At 39.7% G+C, this 23,292-nt stretch overlaps 1 protein-coding gene across 2 annotated transcripts in view; it reads left to right on the forward strand.

Moving 5' to 3' along the window:
• Nucleotides 1-23,292, forward strand: part of LOC132817944 (ena/VASP-like protein) — a 267,584-nt gene that overhangs the window by 163,132 nt on the left and 81,160 nt on the right. For both annotated transcript variants that reach the window (XM_060828496.1, XM_060828497.1), the window contains exon 4: nucleotides 10,555-10,732. In XM_060828496.1, the coding sequence (XP_060684479.1) occupies nucleotides 10,555-10,732 (178 nt within the window). The remainder of the gene's footprint in view (nucleotides 1-10,554; nucleotides 10,733-23,292) is intronic.

Genomic DNA, 23,292 nt, shown 5'->3' on the forward strand with positions numbered 1-23,292 from the left:
GTGAAATCCACATTGATACCATGGGGTTGGAGGGTCCCGAGGCGGAAGATGAGGCGTTCTTTCTCCCGGCATTGGGTGGTAAGGAAGTGGTGATGGAGGAGACCCATGACCTGCATGTCCTCGGCCATGGGGCGTGGGGTTGGTTGATGCGGGAGTCCTGGAGGTGTTCTCTGAAGCGCTATGGGAGATGACGTCCTATCTCCCCAATATAGACGAGACCGCATCGGGAGCAGTGGATACACTAAATGACGTGTGAAAGTGTAGGCGAAACTTTGATGGATGTGGAAGGCACCTTTGCAGCCTTGGATGGTGGTGAGGGGGAGGTGTGGGCATAGGTGCAATGGCAGGGAAAGGTGCCAGGAGGGGAGGCTGGGTTGTTGGGGGAATGTGGACCTGTTGAGGTAGTCGCAGAGGGAACAGTCTTTATGAAAAGCAGATAGGGGTGGGGAGAGAAATATATCTCAGGTGGTGGGGTCTGTTTGTAGGTGTTGGAAATGGCAGCGGATTATGCGGTTTATCCAGAGCTTAGTGGGCTGTAAGGTGAGGACAGGAGGGGGGGTTTCTGTCCTTGTTGCAGTTGGAGGGGTAGGGTTCGAAAGCAGAGGTGCAGGAAGTGGATGAGATGCGCTGGACAGCATCATCAACCACATGGGAGGGGAAGTTGCAGTCTTTAAAGAAGGAGACCATCTGTGATGGAACTGGTCCTCCTGATGTGGCGGAGGCAGAAGAACTGAGAGTAAGGGATAGCATTTTGACAGGCTGGGAAGAGGTGTAATCCAGGTAGCTGTGGGAGTCAATGGGTTTGTAGAAAATGTCAGTGTTGAGTCAGTCACCGTTGATGCAGATGGAGAGGTCCAGGAAGAGGAGGGATGTGACAGAGATGGTCCAGGTGAATTTAGACCAAAAGATGTAGGAGTAGAAGTAAGACCATTCAGCCCATCGAGTCCACTCCACCATTCAATCATGGCTGATGGACATTTCAACTCCACTTACCTGCACTATCCCCATAGTCCTTAATTCCTTGCGAGGTGAAGAATATATCAATTTCTACCTCGAAGACATTTAATGTCCCGGCCTCCGTTGTGCTCCATGGCAATGAATTCCACAGGCCCACCACTCTCAGGCTGAAGAAATGACTCCTCATTTCCATTTTAAATTGATCCCCTTAAATTTTAAGGCTGTGGCCACGGGTCCTAGTCTCCCCGACTAACGGAAATAAATTCCCAGCATCCACCCTTTCTAAGCCATGCGTTTTCTTGTAAGTTTCTATTAGATCTCCCATAACTTTCTAAACTCTAATGAATACAATCCCAGGATCCTCAACCATTCATCGTATGTTAGGCCTACTATTCCAGGGATCATCCATGTGAGTCTCCGCTGGACACGCTCCAGTGCCAGTATGTACTTCCGGAGTTGTGGGGCCCAAAACTGGATACAGTATTCTAAATGAGGCCTAACCAGAGCTTTATAAAGTCTCAGGAGCACATCACTGCTTTTATATTCCAACCTTCTTGAGATAAATGACAACATTACATTTGCTTTCTTAACCATGGACTCAACCTGCAAGTCAACCTTTAGAGAATCCTGGACAGCACTCCCAGATCCCTTTGTACTTTAGCTTTATGAATTTTCTCACTGTTTAGAAAATAGTCCATGTCTGTATTCTTTTTGCCGAAGTGCACAACCTCTCATTTGCTCACGTTGAATTTCATCAGCCATTTCCTGGACCACTCTCCCAAACTGTCTAGATCCTTCTGCAGCCTCCCCACTTCCTCGGTACTACCTGTCTGTCCGCCTAACTTCGTATCATCGGCAAACTTCGCCAGAATGCCCCCAGTCCCTTCGTGCAGATCATTAATATATAAAGTGAAAAGCTGTGGATCCAACACTGAATCCCCTGCGGGACACCACTTGTCACTAGCTACCATTCTGAAAAAGAACCTTTTATCCAAACTCTCTGCTTCCTGTCAGACAGCCGATCTTCAAACCATGCCAGTAACTCACCTCGAACACCACAGGCCCTCCCCTTATTCAGCAGCCTCCCGTGGGGCACCTTTATTAAAAGTCTTTTGGAAGTCTAGGTAGGTAACATCCACTGGGTTTTCCTGGTCTAATCTACTTGTGACATCTTCAAAGAATTCTAAATTGTTTCTCGGCACTTCCTCCCCTTACTAAATCCATGCTGACTTGTTCTAATCCAAGCCTGCACTTCCAAGAATTTAGAAATTTCATCCTTAATGATGGATTTAAGGTTGGGGTGGAATATATTGGTGAAGTTGATGAACTGTTTAACATCCTCAGACCTACAAGTTATTTGCTGAAAGCTTGAGTTTTTATTGACTACCGCTCAAGTTGATTCGACAATTTTACAATTTTAATAAACTGTTTAGAAATAAAAGAGAGGTCAAAGGCTCAAGTTAGGTTTCTGAACTTATCTTCATGATCTTTCATAAATGTTACTGTAGAATCTGTGAAGTACATTATGCGGTGGAATCTTACAATTTCACATTTGTTATGGACCAGACCAGATCCCCTCAAAATATTTTAAGAAGGTAGCCTGGACCCCCAAATTTTCTTATTTTTAAATACAAATGCAATGTGCCATGTTCTGGATGCAATTTCAGTGGTGAAAGTACTCGACATTAAGTAAAGCATAATTTATTTAAACGTCATAGTTGAAATACATCCAAAGAAAGAAAATTAACTCTATTAGAAAATGTAACAGAATAATAGATATAGACCTACTACTAATTAACTGTTCCAATATAGTAACATCCATAAACACACTCTTTGGCAAAAAGGCAGGTTCAGATTTGTCTCACAGGCAACCCAGCAACAAAAAAAAACCTAGCTGTAACCAAGAGAGGGAGAATGATCACTTCAATTTGAAGCCCACAACAGCAACTGCTTAAAGCTGAACCTAAAAACTAAAGAAAACGTGAGAAATCCTCATCTGTGAGTGCTAGCCACACCCATCCAGACTGCTTTTATTGTTCCAACTTTAAAAAAAAACCTAAGACCTCACAAGTTGTTTACTCCAGTGGTTTTGGTAGACTGCTTGGAACCTCTGCTTACAATCTCTCTTCAAAACAAAACAGGACAAAATGAAGCTATAGCTTCAACATCATCACACATTAAAGGAAGAGATAATTGAAAATCTGAATAGTATATCTTCAGGGATGAGCAAATTATATTCCTGATTATTGTTCTGATTGCTTCTTGTTTCGTTCCTCTGTAGCTGAACCCCTTTTTGTTTCTGATAGCATTTGAACAGCTATAGGGCATGATTGATGCTAATGCTGCCAATTTTAGAAGCAATATAAAAGAGTGTGGCAGTTTTGATGTGCCAGGGAATATACTATACCAGCTCTTAGATTTGTCTCGCAGTCTACCCCTCAGCACAGGAGCATGTTTTAATAGTTGAACTGTTGATATTTTTAATCAGCCTGTTTTGGCATGTCATGTCTGGGGCTAGTGGGACTTGAACCCAGACCTTCAAGCACAGTCCTTCACAACTCCAGGCCCAATGTCTCACAAGAGCTCCGTAGGTGGGATGTATACTGATGTCAAAATGACACTCAAGCTTCTCATGGGAATGAGTGCTTCCTACAGGGCTATAAAAAGGTTTGTGGGGGGTGGGGGGGTGAGGGGGAGTGAAATGGATATATTTGTCACCAAAACACCCAGGAAAATCCAATGTTTGCCATTTTGTCTGGTTGATAGACTATGCTAATAGGGAGAGTGAGCCAAGGCAAAGACAGGCCTGGGTGCTGCGAGGTGAGCATTAAAAGAGCGAGTGTTGAGAGAGCAAGTGGGCAGCCCTATGTTGCAGCCTAGTGCAATCCATGAACTAGCTGGCTGTCCCTGTAACTTCACAACAGCCTTTCAATACTCATTGCCAGAACACCCTGACTACAGGTGTGCAATTCCCATGTATCCAGCAAATGGATAGGAGATGTGCCATGAGGATCCTGAGGGGTTATCAATTAATGGATACTTGTATGAGAAGTGCCCATGTTGGTGCCCATGGGTCATATCCTGAGGTGCTGTTGTGTGCTGAGTGATGAGCTGAAGTTGCTCGCTACCCATTCTGACCTCCATGTCAAGAATCTGCCCCATAACCTAGTGCTTCATATTTTTTTCATCATTCAAAGATAGACCAATGGCAATAATTATCCTGGAATTCTAGCTATACGTTTCCTCTTACTAATGCTCTGATCCTATAATGTGCCATTAGATACAGCCACAGTTATTAGTATTATCGGCTACTTACTTGTAACAATAATTTGTTTTTGATAAGTGGTACCCTCATGTGAAATAAGTGTACATCAACCCACAGCAATACAAAACTATATACAGATGTTTAAAGCCTCCAGTGTCACCCAACATATCTCAGTTGTGAAATTTTGTAAGTAATCTGTTCCTGACATTCTGTTGATTCTCTTATGTAACCAGCCTCGAAAGGTATGCATAGAGCAGTCAAGATTAATTCAGTGCATACTCCTTCCTGTTTTTCCTGTGGCGGCACAGTTTCTCAGTGGTTAGCACTGCTGCCTCACAGTGCCAGAGACACAGGTTCAATTTCAGACTTCAGCAACTGTTTGTCTGTGTAGAGTTTCACATTCTCCCCATATCTGTATGGGCTTTCTCCAAGTACTCTGGTTTCCTCCCACAGTCCAAAGATGTGCAAGTCAGTTGGATCAGCAATGCTTAATTGCCCATGGTGTCCAGCGATGTGCAGGATAGATGGGTTAGCCCTGGGAAATGCAGGGTTAGAGATATAGGATGGGTTTGGGTGGGATGCTTTTCGGAAGGTCAGTGTGGACTTAATAGGCTGAATGTCCTGCTTCCACACTGTAGGGATTAGAATTGGGAAAGGGCTAGAATTGGAAACTTGCTGTGCACAGAACTGTGAATGGCTATCCCATGCCACAGTGCGCTAATGTTCAAAAGGCACCAGGCTGTAATATCAGTAAGTACTGTGAAATATTTTACAAGAGGCAGAATATATTGACAATGGGTAATACTTAAATGCTAAGGAAGTTGTTTGATGACTGACATTGGACAAGTTCTAAAAATAACTGTGCTGTTGAAACATGGATGGTCTGTCAAGTTGTTAATACATATTCAAAGCTTTTGCTATGTGAATGAGTCATTCGTCAATGATTAATGCAACAGACTATAAAACAAAAGGTCATGTTAACACATCCAAGTGCTACATAGCTTTTGAAAAAATAAGTGCTCGCTGTAAAAGCAAAACTACTTGTACTTAAAAGGAAGTTCAGAAATTAATGGAAAAAGTGCTACATGGAACATGTTTGCTACTAAATGGAACTCACTTGAGTGCAGTTTGAGACCATGGCAAATGGGGCAGAGTAGACCATACTGACCCTCTAGCCTTCTCTATTAATCAGTATGACCACAGAGAAACAAACTCTTCGTTACAACCAGTCCATGCAGAACATAATCCCAAACTAAACTCGTCCCACCTACCTGCTACTGGCTGATATCCCTACAAATCCTTCCTTTTTATGTATATACATTATAATTGTACACATATCCATCACTTCCTCAGGAAGTTCATTCTACACACGCAGCACCCTCTGTGTAAAAAATTTGCCTCTCATGTCTTTTTTTAAATCCCACTCCTCTCACCTTTAAGAGTCTAACCCCTAGTCTTGAAATCCCCCTCCTAAGGAAATGACAACTACCATTAAGATCATCTATAACTCTCATTACTTTACAAACTTCTGTAAGGTTACCTCTCAATATCCTACGCTCCAGTGAAAAAATTCAGTTTTTCTTTATAATTCAGACCTTCGATACCTGGCAACATCCTGGTAAATCTCTTATGAACCCTCTCCACCTTAATATTATTCTTCCCATAACTCGGCAGGCAGAACTGGACACAGTATTCCAGAAAAGGCCTCAGCATTGTCCTGTACAACCTCAACAAGACTTCGCAACACCTATTTCTCGATTCATTAAAAGAGCAAAAGCTGTCTAACTCAGCCTTAAATGTACTCAGTATTTGGAAGTTCCAAAGATTTCACAACCCTTTGAAGAATTTTCTCCAACTTTCAGTCCTCAATGATTGACCCTTTATTCTGAGACTGTGTCCCAATGTTATTGATTCTCTAGTCAGGGGTGGCGATCAACTTTCTGGAGCTACTCTAACAAGTCCCATCAAAACCCTGTATGCTTTTATGTGACCACTTCTCATTCTTCTAAGTTCCAGAGAGTGTAGGTGCAATCTATATAGCCTGTCAGTATTGGACAGTTCTCACATCTCAGCAGCACCTTCAAGTGCAAGTATAATACTTTTTTTAGATAGAATCATAGAGATGCACAGCATAGAAACAAACCCTTCAGTCCAACTCATCTATGCTGACCAGATATTCTAAATTACTGTGGTTCCATTTGGCCCATATTCCTCCAAATCCTTTCTATTCTATGGAGATTAAAACTGCAGACAGTTTTCCCCAATGCGTTATACAATTATTGTAAGACTCTATTATTCCTTATAATAAAGGCCAAAATACCATTTGCTGCTTTAATTATTTACTGAACCTGCAAAATAACTTTTTATATTCACTTTACAGTGAACGCCCAAGTCTGTCTGAACAGAGGCATGTTCTAAAAAATTGTCTGCTTTTCTATTGTTACCATCAAATGGAATAACCTCACTCTTCCCCACTTTGTACTCCATCTGCTACCTCATTGCCCACACATGTTAGCTGCATACCTTTGCAGCTTTTTTGTTTCCTCCTCACCATCTACAGTCCCACAAAGCTATATATTGTTGGCAAAATTGATCCATTACTTGGTCTTTTTGTCGAAGTTATTATTATACATGGATTCTGAATGATGACCCTATCCTGATTGATGCTGGGGCTCCATTTGAGACTTACCACTGATCTTTGAGCATTCCATTTGCTACAATCTGCAAACTGGAAAATGTTCTGCATATCCCAACTCTTTGTCTCTTGTTCATTAATAATCGTCTGTCCATGCTAATAATTAACTCCAAATCTATTAGCTTAAGCTTTGGAATGTTGCTTTATCAAATGTCTTTTGGAAATGCTAGTATTTACATCTACTGGTTCCTCTTTGTTTATCCCACTAGATGCATTCTTAGATAAGTCTTGAATGAATTTGTCAAACACAATTTCTCTTCCATGAATGTATGTTGAATTTGACTCATCACGCTATGATTTTCTAAATGCGCTTTAAGAATTCCTTAACAATAGATGCCAGCATATTCCTGACAACTGATGCAAGGCTCATTAGACTGTGATTCTTTATGTTTTCCCACTCACATTTCTTGAATTGTGTGTTTACTATCTGCTAACTTCCAAACTGCCTGATCTGCTTGGGCATCTGGGGAATTGTTAAAACTGACAAGGAATGTACCCAATATCTCAGCAGCTACCTCTCTTCGTCTGTTGGGAAATGGTTCATCAGGTCTGGGGGTTTCTTTGTTTTAATCTGTTAAAATTCTTGATACGTTCTTCTCCGCTGATAATCCACACATTAGTTACCATCCCCCATCCCCACACCAACCCAGTTACTGTTTAGTTACGTAACTTGTGAATTCTACAATGAAGATAAGCTTACCTTATAACATTTGTTAAATGGCTGAGGGCATTTCTACATGCCCCATGATAAATTATTTCCTCTCTTCTAGAGAATGTTAATTTCAGCTAGCCTACTTGTTACTTGTCTATAAGAGGTTTTATCTGCTTTTGTGTTCCTGGCTTTTGTGTTTTTCCTTATTATCAACTTCTAATAACCCTGCGCAAGTTTCTGCGACTCATGTAATATAAGCCTCTTCTCATCTAATAGTATCCTTAACTTGGGGCAGCACGGTGGCACAGTGGTTAGCACTGCTGCCTCACAGCACCAGGGACCCTGGTTTGATTCCAGCCTTGGTCGACTGTCTGTGTGGTGTTTGCACATTCTCCCCGTGTCTGCGTGGGTTTTCTCCGGGTGCACCGGTTTCCTCCCACAGTCCTCAGGGAAATGGATCCACAGGGAAATGGATCTGGGTGGGTTACTCTCCGGAGGGTCGGTGTGGACTTGTTGGGTCGAAGGGCCTGTTTCCATACTGTAGGTAGGTAATCTAAAAACTTCCCTAATAGACATCATCTAGTCAATTTATGTGAGTAAAGAAAGATCAAGAACAGGTCAGAGAAGGTAATGAAGTCAGACATAGTTTTAAAGGAGGAAGTCCCTCTGGCCAATTTAATTTCATCCTTCAGAATACCATTTTATTGTCTTTCTATTAGTCTGTAGCTGTCACCTAAATGTTAAATCCAATGCCTTGACCTTTTTCTTGGGAATCATTCCTAGTTGATGCTGAAGAGATGCCTTGTAGTGTTTGATATATACTTCACTGTGGAGGCAAGAAAGGCTGCTTGCACATACTGAAAGTAAGATTCCCTGAGGAACATCGGACTTCAGAGGAGGAGAAGAATATTTAGCCCTTCAAATCTCCTCCACAGTTTAATAAGATTATAGCTGATCTGGTTGTGGTCTCACCTCCATTTTCTTGTCTACATCCCATAACTTGCAACATATTCTCAGATGCATTGTTGATATCCTGATGCTTCTGGGACACATTGCTGTTTTAAAAATTAAAGCAGAGGAACCAGAAACTCTTTCACCTCTAATCAACTGCCTCTGAAGCTCCTTGAGGATGGACAAGGAGAATCAGATGATGGCTTTCAAACTGCAGATTGCTATGCCCCACACCCTGCCATACGTTAGTTCAATGCTATTAAGACAGTAAAGAACTTTTTTTAACTGAATAAATCTTTTTGACAACAATGTTTATTGCCTCAGATATAAAACCTTTTTATTCACTGTTTTGGCCAATTTTCTATTTCAGGAGAGTAGCCACCTGAGTTCAACCTTCTCTATTCTTGAAGGCAGTGGCAGGCACTATCATGGCTGTTGTCTGCCTTCACAAAATGTACTTAGGAGTCAATTCCTGCCTGCAGGCAGCACTTGATGATTTTAATTGAACACCACACTTGCTGGTGGCCTAATTAGGGTAACTACATTTGAAGATGCCATCATCCAAATATTGCAACTGTAGTACAGGATCAACATGCAGACTTTATCTGAATATTAGGGTTCTGATTCCAGATTGAAATTCAAGTCCTTGGTATCTATTATAAATTTGTGCACTTTTTAAATTATTTTTTAAAAGACTCAGTTATTTTTCAGGCTTTCAATGTTAAGAAACCTAAATTAGTTATATTTCTTATGCATTCCTGCCAAAAGCATTTGGTCGTTAGCTTTTCTTAAAAAGTTACATTTTTACCTCATTCACAGCCATCTGGGGAATAATGTTTCATTGAATGTTTCTCGAAAAAGACAAAAATATGACTATTACTATATCTGATTATTTTAAAAGACTCTTTACAAACATTTAGAATCTGACTGTCAATTTTGACACCGATGAAAGAAGCTCTGTTTGTGCATGTGCTGAAGTTCATTTTGCCTCGCCTGAGGGCTATGCAGAGTCAACTGTTTAAAGGTGCAGATTTCAAACACATACAGTGTAATAAATCACACAGCTATGACTTTTTTTTAACTGACCCCAACATTGTTATCACATTTTATCAATAACAAAGCAAAAAGTAGGATTTGAAACTGAAAATGACCAATTAAGGAATTATAGAAAGCAACATTTCGACATTTGATTCTTTGATAACTAAGCTTTTGATACTGGCCTCTCCAATTCTCATCTAAATACTGTCGATGTGATCATATTTTACTGAAGCTGAATTTTGTTGCTTCAGGCCAGACAACAAAAAACAGGACTCTGTTATGTTGGCAAACTGCTAAGTAGGAGTTTATATTAAACAATGTGGTGTTATATTTCCAAAGCCACTAGAATGCAATTTTCTCTTATCATTGGAGCTGGTGCAAGTTCATCTGTATGATCTATTCATACTTGATCTTTAAATTCTGTAGTTAGATCATTTTCTTTTAATAGCAAACATTTTGGTCTGTATCTGAAATAAGGAACAGAATTTAGCATAGAGTAACTCTGAAAGTGTTACTGGGTCATGGAAATTAAAGTTTTGCTTGGCTTCTTGAACAGCAAGATAATCCTAGAACTTTGATAGCCCATACATTATTAAACTAGGATCTTTGTTTAAAAGACTTTAATATGGTGTCTTTCCCAAACATTTAATTCAAATTAACTTTTAAAATAGTTTATGATGTATTTGAAGTAGCTTGGCATAATGCCAAAAGTGTTAGAAAGTGAAGTGTCCTCACTTTAGCTTACAGGATTGTATCTATTCCACTTTCTAATATATTCCTGTAAATATTTGTAAATTTATGTGCAGCAAAAATACCCATACATCTTATGACAAGTATAAAACATTAATCTTTTGATACATGAGCCATCGATATTACTTTGACAGAACTTATTCACGTAACATGTGTTTTCAATTTTGGGGAATAAACGAACAATGTATTATGTTCAGAATTAATGTATTATGTTTTCTCCTGATTTGATTTGCAATTTGCTTTTAGGTAGTCATAAACTACTCCATTGTGAAAGGACTGAAGTACAATCAGGCTACACCTACATTCCACCAATGGCGAGATGCTCGACAGGTCTACGGGTTAAACTTTGCAAGCAAGGAAGAAGCCACGACCTTTTCCAATGCAATGGCGTATGCTTTAAATGTGCTGAATTCACAAGATGGAGGTAAAAGCTGCTTTGCTCTTCTTTGCAATCACACACAGGTTCCTTCCATCTGCTATTGCTGTTGTCAGTCTCGTATGAACCTGTGGACCTTGCAGAAACTGAAACAATAGTTTTTTTTAGCAATATCCGTCTTTATATTTTGTGCATGCTATTGTTTCACTCTTTTTTTAGCTCCTATTCAACTTTGTCACATTCAGAAAATAAACAATCAGTACTAGATTTATGGGTTTGGTTAGCTCGATTGGTTGGACAAATGGTTTACGATGCAGAGTGACACTAGCAGCGTGGGTTCAATTCCCACACTAGCTGTGGTTACAATGAAGGACTCTCCTTTGCAACCTTGCCCCTCACCTGAGGAATGGTGACTCTCAGGTTCACCACCAGTCATCTCTAATGAGACCTTGGAACTATGGTGCCTTTGCCTTTAATATTAGATCTACTGAAGAAAGCAAATTAAACACGTAGGCCCAAAGTTTCTGCTTTGGGCATAACCATGATCCAAGATGAAAATTATGTTCAAAATGGCTTTGAGAAGTATATATCTTTCTGTGATGTGAGCTGTATGACTTGAGTATATATATGTATAATTTTTTTTAGAATTTGCATTTATATTGCATATGGGTGTTGGTTTATTTTTGTAAAAGGTATAAAAATTAATTAAGTTAATCTGTCTAGAACCATGATTTAAAACCAGCAGAGAGCAGGTGACTGCAAAGACTCCTGGGAAGTTAATGGAAGTTTGAGACTGATAGGAGAGAGAAAACAATAAGCCATTACCTCTAGCAGAATCTGTGTTGAGCGAACTTCTTTCTTAATTTCGTTCAAAAGCTTTTGAATTCAGTTTGAGGGAGAATTGACATGTTTTTCGCTTTATTCATTCACAGGTTTAGAGTATTGCTGGCTAGACAGCATTTATTACCCATTCCTAATTTACCCAGAAGGCAGTTAAGTCAACCACATTGCTGTGGGTCTGGAGTGACATGTAGGCCAGATCAGCAGTTTCCTTCCCTAAGGGGCAGTAGTGAACCAGGTGGGTTTGTCCGTCAATGGTCATCATTAGACCCCAATTCCAGATTTATTTTTTGTTGAATTCAAATTCTACCATTTGCCGTGGAGAGATTTGAACCTGGGACCCCAGAACATTATCTGCATCTTTGGATTAACAGTCCAGCGATAATACCACTATGCCATTACCTTCCCCTGGGGTTGGAGGCAAGAGTTGTCAGTCTGAGAAAAGGAGGTTGTTCAGAGCAGTTAAGGACTTAGTTACTGTGGTGAAAGTGTGTAATTTGTGAAACTTCTAGCTCAGAAATGCTTGTTAGAACTCTGCAGATTATTAAAGGACTGAAGCAGTCTAAGCTCTCAGCTATGTGAGTATTCAAGGGAAAGACTTCACAGCTGATATGACAGGAATTGAGAAAAAAAATTCAGATTGGACAGGGAAGGAAAATGACTTGGATTTTGATTAACTGTAAAGTCTTTTATTGGAGAATAGTTAGGATTTTGGTTCGCTGTATGGGTTGAAATCTTTCATTTTGTGTTACATTTTGTTTCTATTTCATTTTTTTTTCTTTTGCATTGTAAATTTCTACTATATTGCTAAAGCCAAACCTGCAGCCTTGTGTGCGGTGTTTCAGTGTAAGACTGCCATGTTAAGCTTTAATAAGAATCTATCAAGGCAAATTCCATTCCAGGATCTAACTTGACCACTAGTAACATCAGCTGGGATCATAAGATTTTCTCTTTTAACTAAAACCTAAATGCTTCTTGCCAAACAAAATCTGTCATAAACAAATAATTGGGTAGCTCAGCAGGTAAGAATGAAATGTTTCAAAAATCCACAGAAGACTATGACAGTTTTATTGGTTTTATTGTTTTCTTTGTCATATTAAAAAAAAGTTCCTTAGAAAAATAAACAAAACAAAAACTTAGAAATTGCCTATTAGCGACCTAAGATTATAAAATAGGAAAAACATTATTTCTACTTCAAATTCCACAATGTTTTAGGTTGTTCTGACCTGTTTTAAGTGGATTGGGCTGAAGATGTGATAGTGATAATGCTGTCAAGTTAACATTCCCAAAAACATCAGTTTGGTTCTTCAATGATTCAGTGGCTTATCCACATAAAATTGAATCTACTGGTCAGTGGAAAGTTCTCACCCTCACTTCCTTCACCCTCCCTTTACCCAAACTCATTGACCATTCCCACTCCTTCACCCCCTTCAATCTCCATCCCCACCATACCAGTTCTTACCCCCAACCTCCTAATATTCACCTACTCACTCCATTACAATCTCATAAACAGAACTCACAAATCTTATAATTATATAGCTGAAAGTTCATACATCCATCCAAGTAAACAAAAATCAGTTGACAAGGTATTTTAAAAAGGCATAAACCTCTTCAGAATCAATTGAATAGACATTTTAAAAATGAAAAGGATCTTCAGAATTTCATACTTTGGCAAAACAAACAGACATCACTTGATAAACACCTAAAAATTATTCTCTCTTTGGAAGCTTGTAAATCAATTAAAACCATGAAGCTCAAATTCTCCAGACTAACTGGATAAACATAATCAGCGTTTCAGAATCCATCAGTGTTTTTGAAGGGAGACAATAGCACATGGATCTGCCCAAGCTTACAAACAGCCAAACAGTTGGCTGGTCTGATCTGCAAAGAATAAATGGATGTAACTGGGAAATTTAAACAATTAGCTCTGTATCACACATTGATCATTTTTTTCAATATTGTTCAATGTAGAATAGCACTTTATCCAGTGTTTAATTTATTCCAATACATCAGAAGGCTTTCTGGTTTGTACATATCTTTAACTCAACATTTGACAGTTGTGAAAAGTAACAATGTCAGAACAACATTATTTAATGGTAACTTACATTTTTCTCTCGCAATACTGTCATTACCCATTTTAACAAATACAGGTATAACTCAGGATACAGCCTTTTGGAATGAACTGTAAAAGAAGTAACACTGTTTGCCTACATTTTACACATATCCCACTTCTGACCTATAGTTCATGTCTCCACCATACAGTTATCATTTAGGAGGTATTCTAATTTGCAGTCATGAAGTTTCCATAATTCTAAGATGCCCACTTCTGCAAGGAGCATTTTAGTTGTTTATTCAAGGCATCACTGGCTAGACCAGTATTTATTGCCTATCCCTAGTTGCCCAGAGAGCAGTTAAGAGTCAACCACATTGCTGTGGGTCTGGAGTTACATGTAGGCCAGACCAAGATGGCAGTTTCCTTCCCTAAAAGACATCAGTGAACCAGATGGGTCTTTCCTGACAATTGGCAATGGTTTCAAGGTCATCATTAAACACTTCATTCCAAATTTTTATTGAATTCAAATTCTACCATAACAGGATTTGCATTTGGGTCCCCAGAACATTACCTGGGTGTCTAGATTAATAGTTCAGCGGTAATATCACAAGGCTGCCGCTTCCCCTAGGTTACGTTCCTGACTTGCCCCTTTCCTTTGCTGGTGAAAATTGTTAGAAACAGAAACAGGACTTACATATTGCATCTCTTTCCTAACTCCACCTCCATCATGAGGCCACAAAGTATTGGGCCTTGTGTATGCTGAGAAATTTTGCAAACACTGCATGTCAAAATTAGAGGTTTGGTTTGTGACTCACTTCAACTGTACCTACAAAAAATATCTACTCGTCTGTCCAGCCCAACTGACACATCAGCAATTTCTAGAGTGTCACAACACACACACACACGCACACACACACACACTCACACAAAACTTCCTTGTCAAAGCAAAAAACAAAATTAGGGAAGAGAAATACGAAACATTCTCTTGTAACATCTTTGACAAATAAATGCAATGCAGAGAGTACTGTGAGTCTAACGCCTACATATAGTTCCTTTATATGAAGACATCTTTTCATCACCAGAAAGCAATTGAGCTCTGGCTTCTGTATGTTAGCTTTCATCACATGATCCAACAGCCAGCACTACTGGGCCATAATTCTCTGTGGAAAAACCAACTTTTTTACATTTAACCTAGATCTGACTTTGCATATTGTAACCTGCTAAATTGGAAAGAACTGTTTGCAGAAACACAATATATCCCCTTTGTCATAGAAAAAACTCAATAAAATTATCAGTAATGTTCATTTCTCTGACGTCTGCAGTCCCAGCAATTGAAACCTGATAAACAAGTTAATTTCAAATTAGGATTTTCAGCTTTTAGTGCTTGTGAAAAGATCACTTACTTTTTAATAGGTCTCCCCCTAGACTATGAGTTAGGAGCAATCCGGATCACAATCCAAAATAATCAGTTTGTTTTCTTTTTTGGAGCTGGATAAAACTGTGTGCAATATTGCTAATGCTAGTGTCAGCGAGATGGCAAAAGCTATCAAAATACAAGACAGTATCTTTAAAGAACAGTACAGCATGATTCGAAATGAAAATGAATGTGAAATCTGCTTTCATTGATAAATTCAATAGACTCGTCATTGTGTTACCGCAAACAAGACTGGCAATTCATCATATCATATGACAGGAGGCACACAATTGCCAAAGTTGGAAAGTACAATGTTTACAAATTCATACAAATATTACAGTTCCCTTAATAATACCAGGTGATCATCATTCATCTGTGCATCAAAATTATTTTACTTTCAAAATATATCTATTGTTTTATGTAAACCAATGCACGATAACAGAATTGCAACATGAGTCTAATCGCTCCTACTACAAAACAGGATTAGTGAAAAATTACCAGGGTTATTATGGATATTTAGGGTAGGTGGAGCAAATGATTTTTTTTTAATGACTTGTTCCTTTCCAGTCAGTAAGTGATGCATATATAATTAATGTGCTATTCCATATGTTTTAGTCATTAGCAGAACTGAAGAGTTATACTCTGGCTACTTTAAACTTTAGGAAGGTGTATATATCAGGTGGTCAATCTGATATGATTTGTTTTATGCCTTGCTGAGGGTGGAAGATCTGTCTTTGGTCTAGTTGAATCCCTGCTGTTGTTTTCAACTGTACATCATTGTTATAAGAGCAGTCGATCACTGCCATCTGATGGTCAAACAATGGACATACACTTTTTATGAAAGATATTTTAGTGCACTGTTAATAAGCATTTTCATTTTCGTGTTGTCATTGTTTGATTTGCATTTTTCTCTTCTATTACATATGGGTTCAAGTTCTTCTTGGAAAGATTTTACAAAGATTTGACAATTTGACCTTTTGATCCTTTCTATTCTTTGTATTTCCATTAATTCTTTTGCTTATCAATATGAAGGTTAACAGTGTTAGCATATTTTTGCACTGGCATTTAAACTTAACATTGAGCACTCCCATGTCAGGATAATGACAGAGGTATTAATTTCATTCCCGCATCAATAGGAGGAATCCCAGTTCTGGGAATCCAACATTTTAAAATGGCTGCCCGTGTTATGAATTTTTGGTCAGAGGGTGAGTGGATAGGCTGGTTTGGGAATTGACCTAGGTGACCCATAAGAAAACAAAGACGCTACCAGTTCCCAAGATGGGCTGAACAGAAAGACTGCTCGGGTGCTCCAATGTTGGAGCCAACATTTTTAACAATTAAAACATAAATCATCCTGTCACCCTCACATATCCCCAATGCCCATCCATGCCACATATACCCTTTTCCTATCCTCAAGGCTGCCTTCCAGCTACCCTGTACCATATTTGCAATATCATAGTCTTTTGCTGTGCTGTGCCCATCTCCCTATCTCCTGAGATCCTCCTACACCTTGTGCCACTCAATAACTCAAGTCATTCCCAAGGTCCTGAATAACTGCTGTTCATAACCCTCTAGTCACTTCCTTCAGTAACTCATGTACTATTTACCATGAGAAAACTTCAGGAGACATGCTGACTATGTCTATTGATAATGTCACGATCAGACAAAAAGCAGTCCCACTGATGACAAAATAAGTAAATACATTGAAATTCCTTAAACCGGTCCCTAATGAAGACAAACATCTCACTCAATTGTTTAAACTTGAAGTGCTCAATTCATTATGTCAACAAATACTTCCTTTCAGTAAATAATTTTGAGCTGTCCATCAAATTAATTACTTGATAGGCTCCTCATTGAAAATTATAGTTTGGGAGTTTAATCATGTAGCACAGACCCCATGATAGTTTAATGTGAACAGTCATTCTGAAATACAATTTTTTTAATTCCACACATTTTCTTTGACGGTTCTTTCATGACTTTGCCAATCTCAATAGGTTTACATTCTTTTACAAACACACACATGCATTTTCAGAATCCTGAAGGAGCCGTTCCTTCACCAACATTGTCTTTTCTCTTGCATATGCTGCAATACCTCAACCAAAGGCATTCAGGGACCAGATCCAATGCAGGACTTGACCTCTTCAAAAATGTGGGAATTATGAAACATCCGTCCAACCCTTAGCCTCTCAAACACTCACGGGCTCATAGGTGAAACAGGCTCGAGGTGCGGCATGGCCTACTCCTCTTCCTGTTCATATGTTTCTATGTTCCCCACACATTCGCTATGCTCTACACATGCCAACCCATGTAACCTAATGCCTTGGACCCATCTTTCATATCCCCTCATACCCATGACTCCATAAAACCTGCCTACCATCTACAAGTCACAAGTCAGGGCTAAGATCGAATACTCTCCACTTTGAATGAGTGCAACTCCAACAACACTTAAGAATTTTGATTCTTTTGATGTGGATGAGAGCACAGAGTGTTGAGAGGATGTGGTACAGAACATGGGGTGAAAAGAGAAGTGGAGCCATAATGGAGAATAGCATAGCTAGAATAAAAGATATAGTTCTCTGCAGCAAAGACAGAGAGTCCTGAAGGCTAAAATAAGGGTAGGCCATTTAGGACAGAGATGAAGAGAAACTTCTTCACCCAGAGAGTGGTGGGTGTGTGGAATGCTCTGCCCCAGTAGGCAGTGGAGGCCCAGTCTCTGGATTTGTTTAAGAAAGAGTTGGATAGAGCTCTCAAGGATAGTGGAATCAAGGGTTATAGAGATAAGGCAGGAACAGGATACTGATTGAGGATGATCAGCCATGATCATAATGAATGGTGGTGCAGGCTTGAAGGGCAGAATGGCCTACTCCTGTACCTATTGTCTATTGTTTACCTATTGCCAAGGTTAAGGACATTTCTTCAGGTTGGAGGGGAACTTGGAGTGAGAGGGGAAGGATCTAGTTACTATGATCCACATACATACCAATGACATAAATAGTACTAGGAAGGAGGTATTGCTGAGGGATTATGAGCATGTTGGGACTCAATTAAAAATTATTACAAAGGTAATAATTTCTAGATTACTATGAGCCACATGAAAATTGATGCAAGGTAAATAATCTTGGAGGGATAAATGCATGGCTAAAGATTGGTGCGGTACAAGTGGGTTTTAATTCATGGGTCACTAGCACCAGTACTGGGAAAAGAAATCTCAGTTCTGTTGGAACGAGGTTCATTTGAATGATGCTGGGACCAGTATCTTGATGAGTTGACAATATAGGATTGTAGATAGGGCTCTAAACTAATTAATTTTGATGGGGGCAATTGTTACGAAAGGTTCAATTCAAGGGAAGTTGAAAAAATACAAAAAATGGGACAGCAAAGATGTAGGTTCATGAGGAAGCAGATTACTCTCAAAGAGAGACAGGAAGGGGCAGATCGTAAAAGCAGAAGAGTGCAGTCAAAATTAGAACCAGAATAATTAATAGATTAGATTCCCTACAGTGCGGAAACAGGCCCTTCGGCCCAACCAATCCACACCGACCCTCAAATGTAACCTGCTCAGACCCATTTCTTAACACAGTAGGCAATTTAGCACAGCCAATTCACCTGACCCGCACATCTTTAGACTGTGGGAGGAAACCGGAGAACCCGAAGGAAACCCACGCAGGCACAAGGAGACTGTGCAAACTCCACACAGACAGTCGCCCAAGGCTGGAATTGAACTTGGAACTGTGAGGCAGTAGTACTAACCACTGTGCCACCGTGCAGCCCCAATAGTGGTTTAAAAAGAAAATCAAAGCTCTTTATCTGAAAACTTGCAGTATTCATCATGAAAGAGATAAGTTGATGTCTGAAATAGAAATCAAGGAATATGACTTAATATGTATGACAGAGACATGGTTGCAGGGTGACCAGCACGAGGAACTCAATGTTCAAGCGTATTTGACATTCCAGGAAAATAGGCAAAAATGTAGAGGGGCTGTGGTAGCTTTGTTAATAAAGGAACAAATAGTGATATGGATACAATAGGTTGTGATGTGAAATCAATTTGTGTGGAAATAAGGAATATCAAGGGAAAGAAGGGTGGAGATTGTGCATATGTCCCTAGTGTATTGCCTCACTGTAGATTAAATATAAGTTGTGTAATAACAGAGGCATGTAAGAAGAGCATGACAATTGTCATAGGTGACGTTAACCTGCACATTGATTGGACAAATCCAATAAGCAAGAGTAGTACAGAAGATAAATTTGTGGAGATCAGCACAATTGGCTCTTAGAGCAGTATATTGTACAAGCTACCCAGGAACAGGCTATTTTAGATCCTGAAATATGTAATGAGGTAGGATGAATAAAAGATTTTAGTTAAGGATCCATTAAGGGGTAGTGATTACAACGTGGTAGAATTTCAAATTCAGTATGAGGGAGTGAAACTTGGGTCGCAAACCAATGTCCTCAATTTTAATAAGAATAATTACTCCGGTATGATGAAAGAATGGCATAAACTAGGTTGGGAGAATAGTCAAAGCAGAAAGTCAGTGAATGAGCAGTGGCAGACATTGAAGTAAATATTTCATAACACAAAAATTCATTCCAGCCCAAAAGAAGAACTTAATGAAAAGGATGAACTCTTGATAACAATGGTGCTCAAGGAGAGAATCCAGTCAAAGACAAGAGCATACAAAGTGGTGAAGGCTAACCGAAGACCATAGGACATAGGAACAAAGTTAGACCATTCTACCGATGCAGTCTGCTCTGCCATACGATCATGGCTGATATTTCTTAAACCCATTCTCCTGACTTCTCCCATAACCATTAATGTCATTACCAATCAAGATTATATCTATCTCTGTCTTAAATGAACTCAATGACTTAGCCTGCACAGCCTTCTGCAACAATACAGCTCCATAGACTACCCTTTGGTTGAAGAAATTCCTCCTCATCTCAGTTCTAAAAGGTCATCCTTTCACTTTCAGGCTGTCCCCTCAGATCCTTGTCTCGCCTACTAGTGAAGGAGGCGAGACAGGGATCCACTCTCTCCAAGCCTCTCAGTATTCTGTAAGTTTGAATCAGGTGCCCCACTCATTGATCTAAACTCCATTGAGTACATACAGAGTCCTCAGCTGCTTCTCATCTGCCAAGTTCTTTGTCACCAGGATCATTCTCAAATGCTCCTCTGGACCCCGTCCAACATCAGAACACCCTTTCTTAGATACAGGCCCAAAACTGCTCACAATGTTCCAAATGTGGTCTGACCAGAACCTTACACAGCTTCGGCAGTACACCTATACTATTGAATTCTAGCCACCTAAAAATGAATGTTAACTGGGGGATACAAAACAAGTATTTTGCATCAGTGTTTACTGCGGAGAAGGATATGGAAGGTAGAGAACGTGGGGAAATAAATAGTGACATCTTGAAAAATGTTCATATTACAGAGGAGGAAGTGCTGGATGTCATAAAATGCATAAAGTTCGATAAATCCCTTGGACCTGATCAGGTGTACCCTAGAATTCTGTGAGAAGCTAGAGAAGTGATTGCTGGACCCCTTGCTGAGACATTTGTGTCATCAGTAATCACAGGTGAGGTGCCAGTATTTAAGAAAGGTGGTAAGAAAAAGCCAGGAAGCTATACACTGGTGAACCTGACATCAGTGGTGGGCAAGTTGTGGAGGTAAACCTGGAGGACAAGATTTTACGCGTATTTGGAAAGGAAGGACTGATTAGGGATAATAAACATGGCTTTGTGCAAGGGAAATCGATTGAGTTTTTCAAAGAAAAAACAAAGAGGATTGACAAAGGCAGAGCAGTGGACGTGACGTGTATGGACTTCAATAAGGCGTTCAACAAGGTTCCTCGTTGTAGCAAGGTTTGATCACCTGGAATACAGGGAGAACTATCCATTTGCATACAGAACTGGCTCAAAGGTGGAAGACAGAGGGTGTTGATGGAGGGTTTAGTCTCAGACTGGAGACCTGTGACCAGCGGTGTACCTCCAGGATCAGTGCTGGGTCCAATGTTTTTTACCTTTTAATTAAATGATTTGAATGTAAATGTAGGAGATATGGTTAATAAGTTTTGCAGATGATACCCAAATTGGAGGTGTAATGGACAACAAAGAAGGTTACCTTGGATTACAACAGGATGTGGATCAGATCGACCAATAGGCAAATGGAGTTTAATTTAGATAAATGTGAGGTGCCGCATTTTGGAAAGACAAATCAGAACAGGACGTAAACACTTAACGGTAAGGTCCTGGGGAGTGTTGCTGAACAAAGAGACCTTGGAATGCAAGTTCACAGTACCTGGAAAGTGAAGTTGCAGGTAGATAAAACACTGAAGATGGCTTATGTATGCTTTGCTTTATTGGTTAGTGCATTGAGTATACCAGTTGGGATGTTTTGTTACGGCTGTACAGGACATTAGTTAGGCCACTTTTGGAATACTGAGTGCAATTCTGGTTGCCCAGCTATAGAAAGGATGTTATGAAACTTGAAAGAGTTCAGAAAAGATTTACAAGGATGTTGCCAGGGTTGGAGAGTTTGTGCTAGGAAGAGGCTGGATAGACTGGGGCTATTTTCTCTGGAGTGTTGGAGCCTGAGGGATCACCTTTTAGAGGTTTAAAAGATCATGAGGGGCATGGATGGGGTGAATAGCCAAGGTCTTTTCCCCAGGGTGGGGTGTCCAAAACTAGACAGCATAGGTTTAAAGTGAGAGAGGATAGATAAGGGTGGGGATAAAAGGGACTTTCTCAGATGGCAGCCAGTGACAAGCAAGGCTCAATGTTGGGACCAGAACTTTTCACCTCATATATATTAACAATCTCGATGAAGGAACCGAGGGAATTCTGGCTAAGTTTGCAGATGATACAAAGATAGACAGAGGGACAGATAGCATTGAGGAGGTGGGGAGGCTGCAGAAGGATTTAGACAGAGCATCTGCAGTCCTCACTTTCTCCTCAGTAGTTAGGAAGGCAAATGCAATGGTGGTATTTATTTTGAGTGGACTTGAGTATAAAAGCAGGGTTGTACTTCTGAAACTCTATAAGGCTGTGGTCAGATCATGTTTATAGTATTGTGCGCAGTTTTGGGCCCCTTATGTCAGGAAGGATGTACTGGCCCTGAAACGTGTTCAGAGGAGGTTCACGAAAATGGTCCCAAGAATGAAAGCTTAACACATGAGGAATGTCTGAGGACTCTGGGTCTATACTCAATAGAATTTAGAAGAATGAGGGGTGAATCTAATTGAAACTTAGAGAATACTGAATGGCCTGGACAGAATGGATATTGGGAAAATATTTCCATTGGTAGGAGAGACTAGGACACAGACCTTTTAGAACGGAGATAAGGAGAAACTTCTTCAGCCAGAGAGTGGTGAATCTATGGAATTCATTGCCACAGGAGGCCAGGTCACTGTGTGTATTTAAGACTGAGATAGATAGGTTCAAGGGATCAAGGGTTACAGGGAGACAGCTGGAGAATGGGGTTGAGAAACTTATCTGCTATGATTGAATGGTGAAGCAGACTCGATGGGCTGAATGGCTCAACTTTTGCTCCTATGTCTTATGGTCTTATGGCATGAGCTGCCAGAAGAAGTGGTAGAGGCTGGTACAATTACAGCATTTCAAAGCCATCTGGATGGATATATGAATAGGAAGGGTTTAAAGGGATATGAGCCAAATACTGGCAAAATGGGACTAGATTAATTTAGGATATCTGGTCGACATGGACGATTTGAACCAAAGAGTCTGTTTCCATGCTGTACAACTTTATAACTCTATGACTATATAACTGATTTTTTTTGGGAAGCAGCAGAGTTGACTAAAACACAAAGAGGGAAAAAATATTATGTAAGTAAATTGGCAAGAAATATAAAAATAAACAACAGGAGCTTCTCAGAACTAGGCTAACCAAAATGAATGTGGAGACCGAAACACAGGACATTATAGGCCTATTAATATAATATCAGCCTTTGGGAAATTACTTGAGTCCATTATTATGGAAAAAAAACAAAATGTTTCAAAAATCTTAACACCATCAAAGTCAGCATGTTTTTGCGAAAGGGAAATCTTGTTTGACAAATTTACTAGAGTTCTTTGATGATATAAGAAGCACAGTTGGTAATTGGTAACCGGGTTGCCTTACTCCTGCTGCTATTTCTTATGCTTTTATGCTCTTAAAAAGGGATGGCCAATTAATGATGTTGCAGCCAGTTTTGCTCCCTTCCATGAATGAATGCGAAATAAAAACCTCAAGATTTCATACACATAAAAATTATATTTGTTTCATACTTAAAGTTCTATATT

This window comes from Hemiscyllium ocellatum, chromosome 8 (assembly GCF_020745735.1).
Source record: "Hemiscyllium ocellatum isolate sHemOce1 chromosome 8, sHemOce1.pat.X.cur, whole genome shotgun sequence".
In the NCBI taxonomy this organism is placed as follows: domain Eukaryota; kingdom Metazoa; phylum Chordata; class Chondrichthyes; order Orectolobiformes; family Hemiscylliidae; genus Hemiscyllium; species Hemiscyllium ocellatum.